The 7,500-nt window shown below is 44.0% G+C and overlaps 1 protein-coding gene across 2 annotated transcripts in view; it reads left to right on the plus strand.

The window, feature by feature from the left end:
- m1ap (meiosis 1 associated protein) overlaps positions 1–7,500 on the plus strand; it is a 62,206-nt gene that overhangs the window by 34,063 nt on the left and 20,643 nt on the right. For both annotated transcript variants that reach the window (XM_045701593.2, XM_045701594.2), the window contains exon 6: positions 7,378–7,500. This exon is cut by the window's right edge and continues 63 nt beyond it. In XM_045701593.2, coding sequence (XP_045557549.2) covers positions 7,378–7,500 — 123 coding nt within the window. The remainder of the gene's footprint in view (positions 1–7,377) is intronic.

The following is a 7,500-nucleotide window of genomic DNA, read 5'->3' on the forward strand; positions in this document are numbered from 1 at the left end:
GATAATGCAGAGGATTTTCCCAAGGTTGCTGTTGACGCATATCCCACGGTAGTTATTGGGGTCAAATTTGTCTCCACTTTTGTGGATTGGGGTGATCAGTCCTTGGTTCCAAATATTGGGGAAGATGCCAGAGCTGAGGATGATGTTAAAGAGTTTAAGTATAGCCAATTGGAATTTGTTGTCTGTATATTTTATAATTTCATTGAGGATACCATCAACACCACAGGACTCTCTCTCTCTCTCTCTCTCTCTCTCTCTCTCTCTCTCTCTGTCTTTTTCTCTCTTCCTGACTCTCTCTCCATCCTTGTCTCTCTCTCTCTCCCTGACTCTCTCTCCATCCTTGTCTCTCTCTCTCTCTCTCTCTCTCTCTCTCTGTCTCTCTCTCTCTCTGTCTCTCTCTCTTCCTGACTCTCTCTCCATCCTTGTCTCTCTCTCTCTCTCTCTCTCTCTCTGTCTCTCTCTCTCTCTCTCTTCTAGTGTTGCATGGTATACCAGTACCACGGTAATATCATGGCATCAAAACGTCATAATACTATAGCGTTTTAGAGTACTGTAGCACCATTTCATATGATACTATAGCGTTTTAGAGTACTGTAGCACCATTTCATTTGATACTATAGCGTTTTAGAGTACTGTAGCACCATTTCATATGATACTATAGCGTTTTAGAGTACTGTAGCACCATTTCATATGATACTATAGCGTTTTAGAGTACTGTAGCACCATTTCATATGATACTATAGCGTTTTAGAGTACTGTAGCACCATTTCATATGATACTATAGCGTTTTAGAGTACTGTAGCACCATTTCATATGATACTATAGCGTTTTAGAGTACTGTAGCACCATTTCATATGATACTATAGCGTTTTAGAGTACTGTAGCACCATTTCATATGATACTATAGCGTTTTAGAGTACTGTAGCACCATTTCATATGATACTATAGCGTTTTAGAGTACTGTAGCACCATTTCATATGATACTATAGCGTTTTAGAGTACTGTAGCACCATTTCATATGATACTATAGCGTTTTAGAGTACTGTAGCACCATTTCATATGATACTATAGCGTTTTAGAGTACTGTAGCACCATTTCATATGATACTACCGACTTGTTCAGCTCTACCGATCTAAAGAACCTGCTGGCGCCATTTTAAAAAATGCTTGTAAAGTCCATTTTTTATTATAAATTCAGTTGAATTTAAGCAACAGTCACTAGTCTGTTGTATGAGCCGGTCCAATGATATCCACTTCACATTCATATCATGTGTGGCAGCTGTAATCAGCCAGCCGCATCCCATAGCAGCCCTCACTCACCTGCTTCTCTCAGCATCCCCTAGCAGCCCTCACTCACCTGCTTCTCTCAGCATCCCCTACCATCCCTCGCTCACCTGCTTCTTTCAGCATCCCCTACCCACCCTCACTGACCTGCTTCTCTCAGCATCCCCTACCAGCCCTCGCTCACATGGTTCTCTCAGCATCCCCTACCAGCCCTCGCTCACCTGCTTCTCTCAGCATCCCCTACCATCCCTCGCTCACCTGCTTCTCTCAGCATCCCCTACCATCCCTCGCTCACCTGCTTCAAAGTGTTGTATTGAGTAGAAGTGTGAATTTCAGTGACAGGTTTTTGGAAAACGTGAACCAGCATCTGGGGGCGAACAGGATGCTAGGCCACTGATTTATTTTTCTTCCACCGTGGTATTGCGATACTACTTGGTGTCATGATATTGTATGATACTGGTATTGTATCATTTGTAAAATGTTGGTATCGTGACAACACTACTCTCTTTGATCCACCCCTCCTCTCCTCTCTCTGTGTCCAACAGAATTAACTAAATAACTCTTCATGTTGACCCCTTTTAAACGGCAGCCATTTTCCAGTTAAGTGTTATTATCCAATCACACTCTTTTCATGAGTCCTTTGTGCTATTAGCCCCAAGGCACAATTCACTCTGATGACTGTGAGGTTCTTGTCTCTGACTCATGTGGTGAATCTCTCAGTAACAGGACTCAAAGGTTTCTTCTTAGAAACGATCAATGATCTATTCATCTTTCAGAGAAGATTACCCCGTCCCTGCTTTTATGACATGCATGGACACACGCTCTCTCACACACACACACGCACACGGACACCTCTCATTCTTGTTGAGCAACTTCAACCGGACAGTGCTGAGTGCTGTTCATCGATCACATTTTCAAAAGGTTGAAAAGTCTACAGTTTTTAGTATGTGTTGTTTTAGCGTGCTTGCTGTTAGACAGTTGAGTCTACACACTCACACACAACACACAACACACACATTCTGTTTGGTAGAGGAAGCTTTTGCATGTCATAAAAGCAGGCTGAGAGTTGTTCTTCCTCCTATCCGGACGGGAGATGGGAGGATGTTGTGGTGGACGAGCACTTAAAGTTCTCTAACGCAAAATAGAGAGGAAAGGACTGATGAGGGAGGGAGAGAGAGAGAGCAAGAGGGAGAGAGAGATGCTATTTAGAAAGGCTGCCGAAGGCAGACCTGGCTCTCGAGAAGACAGGCTATGTGCACACTGCCCACAAAATGAGGTGGAAACTGAGCTGCACTTCCTAACCTCCTGCAAAATGTATGACCATATTAGAGACACATATTTGACTCAGATTACACAGACCCACAAAGAATTTGAAAACAAATTGAATTCTGATAAACTCCCATATCTATTGGGTGAAATACCACAGTGTGCCATCACAGCAGCATGATTTGTACCCTGTTGCCACAAGAAAAGGGCAACCAGTGAAGAACAAACACCATTGTAAATACAACCTATATGTACAGTACCAGTCAAAGGTTTGGACATCCCTAATCATTCAAGGGTTTTTCTTTATTTTTACTATTTTCTACATTGTAGAATCATTTTTTGGTTACTACATGAATCCATGTGTTATTTCATAGTTTTGATGTCTTCACTCTTCTCTACATCCTCTCTACATCCTCTCTACATTCTCTTCATCCTCTCTTCATCCTCTACATCCTCTCTTCATCCTCTCTTCATCCTCTTCATCCTCTCTTTCATCCTCTCTTCATCCTCTTCATCCTCTCTTCATCCTCTCTACATCCTCTTCATCCTCTCTTCATCCTCTCTTCATCCTCTCTACATCCTCTACATCCTCTCTACATCCTCTCTTCATCCTCTCTACATCCTCTTCATCCTCTCTACATCCTCTTCATCCTCTCTACATCCTCTCTTCATCCTCTTCATCCTCTCTTCATCCTCTCTACATCCTCTTCATCCTCTCTTCATCCTCTCTTCATCCTCTCTACATCCTCTTCATCCTCTCTTTCATCCTCTCTTCATCCTCTTCATCCTCTCTTCATCCTCTCTACATCCTCTTCATCCTCTCTTCATCCTCTCTTCATCCTCTCTACATCCTCTACATCCTCTCTACATCCTCTCTTCATCCTCTCTACATCCTCTTCATCCTCTCTTCATCCTCTCTTCATCCTCTCTACATCCTCTTCATCCTCTCTTCATCCTCTCTACATCCTCTTCATCCTCTCTTCATCCTCTCTTCATCCTCTCTACATCCTCGCTACATCCTCTCTACATCCTCTCTTCATCCTCTCTACATCCTCTTCATCCTCTCTACATTCTCTTCATCCTCTCTTCATCCTCTCTACATCCTCTCTTCATCCTCTCTACATCCTCTCTACATCCTCTCTACATCCTCTCTTCATCCTCTCTACATCCTCTTCATCCTCTCTACATTCTCTTCATCCTCTCTACATCCACTTCATCCTCTCTTCATCCTCTCTACATCCTCTTCATCCTCTCTACATCCTCTACATCCACTTCATCCTCTCTTCATCCTCTCTACATCCTCTTCATCCTCTACATCCTCTTCATCCTCTCTACATCCTCTACATCCACTTCATCCTCTCTTCATCCTCTCTTCATCCTCTCTACATCCACTTCATCCTCTCTTCATCCTCTCTTCATCCTCTCTACATCCTCTTCATCCTCTCTACATCCTCTTCATCCTCTCTTCATCCTCTCTACATCCTCTCTACATCCTCTCTTCATCCTCTCTACATCCTCTCTACATCCTCTCTACATCCTCTCTTCATCCTCTCTTCATCCTCTCTACATTCTCTACATCCTCTACATCCTGTCTACATCCTCTCTTCATCCTCTCTTCATCCTCTCTACATCCTGTCTACATCCTCTCTACATTCTTTACATCCTCTACATCCTGTCTACATCCTCTCTTCATCCTCTCTACATCCTCTCTTCATCCTCTCTTCATCCTCTCTACATCCTGTCTACATCCTCTCTACATTATCTACATCCTCTACATCCTGTCTACATCCTCTCTACATCCTCTCTACATCCTCTACATCCTCTACATCCTGTCTACATCCTCTCTACATTCTTTACATCCTCTACATCCTGTCTACATCCTCTCTTCATCCTCTCTACATCCTCTCTTCATCCTCTCTACATCCTGTCTACATCCTCTCTTCATCATCTCTACATCCTCTCTTCATCCTCTCTACATCCTCTCTTCATCCTCTCTTCATCCTCTCTACATCCTGTCTACATCCTCTCTACATTATCTACATCCTCTACATCCTGTCTACATCCTCTCTACATCCTCTCTTCATCCTCTCTACATCCTCTCTTCATACTCTTCATCCTCTCTACATCCTGTCTACATTCTCTACATCCTGTCTACATCCTGTCTACATCCTCTCTACATCCTCTCTTCATCCTCTCTACATCCTCTCTACATTCTCTACATCCTCTACATCCTGTCTACATCCTCTCTACATCCTCTCTTCATCCTCTCTTCATCCTCTCTACATCCTGTCTACATCCTCTCTACATTCTCTACATCCTCTACATCCTTTCTACATCCTCTCTTCATCCTCTCTTCATCCTCTCTACATCCTGTCTACATCCTCTCTTCATCCTCTCTACATCCTGTCTACATCCTCTCTATATTCTCTACATCCTCTCTACATCCTCTCTACATTCTCTTCATCCTCTCTACCTCACCAACAGCAGTGTGTATGATGTTACATTACATAAGCATACTGTAGATCATGTCACACACACACACACACACACACACACACACACACACACACACACACACAGGTGTACTAATTGTAGATCATGCATATTGGTCTTTAATTGTATTGATTAGGCCTAGTACGTAAACAGAAGTGATGACAGGCAGTATTGGGAACCTTATATTGTTATTGCTTCGTTGTGGTTCAATAAAGATGTTGCTTATCAATCATCAATCAATCAGTTGTCGATACATTTATGCAACCCTTTTCACAGATATCTATTTGTTTGCGGTAGTGCTTATTCAGCAATCTGGGCACAACCCCCTTTAACCCCTGAAGAGGAAACAGAGACAAATCAGATTCCTGTGATGCGTCCCAGCTGGCGTCCTACCCTTCTATAAAGGACACTTCTTTTGACCACAGCCCTATAGACCCTGCTAGTGTAGGAATCGGGGTGCCATTTGGGACGTAGCCCTTCAGACGTGTATGTACATATAGTATGTGTGTCCTCCAGTCAGCACCTCTGTCGATCCTGACAAGAGGAGCACTAGAAGGGATATCTGAGGTGTGTGAATCGGTAGGGAGGGTCAATGACATAGGCTTGCGTCTCAAATGGCACCCTCCTTGTGTCCCAAATCTGGTTCCCTGTTCCCTATTTATGGCACCTTGCTTGTGTCCCAAATCTGGTTCCCTGTTCCCTATTTATGGCACCTTGCTTGTGTCCCAAATCTGGCATCCCGTTCCCTATTTATGGCACCCTATTCCCTATAGGGCCCCTGGTCAAAAGTAGTGTACTACTATAGGGTGCCATTTAAGATTCCACCAGTATCCCCTATTCAATACATTAGGGCTCTCACAGGGCTCTTGTAGATTAACATTAGAAGAGACACACTCGGACGTTTCAGAAGGCTATTAGACTTGTCGATTGGGTAGGGAGAGTCACATTAGTCAATGACATAGTGCACTTATTTTGTGCCAAAAATACGCATAGGGATTTCTCGTATGATTCCCATCTCTAGCCCATACTTTCCTGTTGCCCTGAGTAAGGAGCTCTGTCTGTGTGTGTGTGTGTGTGTGTGTGTGTGTGTGTGTGTGTGTGTGTGTGTGTGTGTGTGTGTGTGTGTGTGTGTGTGTGTGTGTGTGTGTGTGTGTGTGTGTGTGTGTGTGTGTGTGTGTGTGTGTGTGTGTGTGTGTGTGTGTCACACAGAGTGCAGATACATTATGGAAGCCCATCAATCTGTGTCGTAGCAGGCTAAGTCCCTAACACACACACACACCTAAATATTGAATGCCTCTCTGTAGAGAATACATGGAAGAGAGAGAGAGAGAGAGAGAGAGAGCGAGAGAGAGAAGGGGGGAGAGAGAGGAAAAGAGAAACCAGAATGGAGAACTGAATGAGAGAAAAGGGAAATTGGACTGGAGAACATACTCTGCACCTGGGTATTGCTCTCTACAGAATATCAGTCTTAAACGGCACATTATGTCCAATGTAATGCACTGCTATCAGCCAGAGGAGTACGGCATTATGTAGGGAAAAGAGTGCTGTTTGAGAGGATGGAAGACACTGCCTAGTACTAAATGGCTATTATAAACTGGGTGGTTCAATCCCTGAATGGTGATTGGCTGACAGCCGTGTTATATCAGACCGTATACCACGGGTATGACAAAACATGTATTTTTACTGCTTACGTTGGTAACCAGTTTATAATAGCAATAAGGCACCTTGGGGGTTTGTGATATATGGACAATATACCACGTCTAAGGGCTGTATCCAGGCACTCCGCGTTGCGTCGTGTCTAAGAACAGCCCTTAGTCGTGGTATATTGGCCGTACTGTATGTCAGTCTTTTGGAGACTCTTCAGTGTACGTCTATTGGCCATTCTCTATAGTACACTATATCCTGTATGATCATCTTTATGATGATCTCTGCACCCTCTGTTGGCTAACTCAACTCACCCTCTGTTGGCTAACTCAACTCACCCTCTGTTGGCTAACTCAACTCACCCTCTGTTGGCTAACTCAACTCATGTGATCTGTTGGCTAACTCAACTCATGTGATCCAGCTCGGGTTGCGAAATTCCTGGAACTTTCAATAAATTCCCTGGTTTTCTCAAAATCTCTGTTTGGGCTGCAAAAGCTGGGCTTTACTGCCCTCTAGTTGTTAGGCGATGCAAGTGCTACATCTGCTTTAAACAGAGCCCTGAAAACGCAGGAGATAGATACTGTTCTCTATCTATTGCTCTATTCATTCATCCCTCCCTCTCTCTCTCTTTCTCTCCCCCGTCTCCATATTTTCTGCTCTCCATCCATCCCTCCCTCCCTCCCTCCCCCAGCCAGTCTGATGTTAGGTACAGAGATCGACCTGCAGCATGTAGAGAACAGCGTGGTTGCCATGGAGACGGCGTTGAAGGCGTGGCTTCATGACCAGGGCGGGAATAAGGAACAACTCCACCTGT

This window comes from Salmo salar, chromosome 18 (genome assembly GCF_965601325.2).
Source record: "Salmo salar chromosome 18, fSalSal1, whole genome shotgun sequence".
Lineage (NCBI taxonomy): Eukaryota > Metazoa > Chordata > Actinopteri > Salmoniformes > Salmonidae > Salmo > Salmo salar.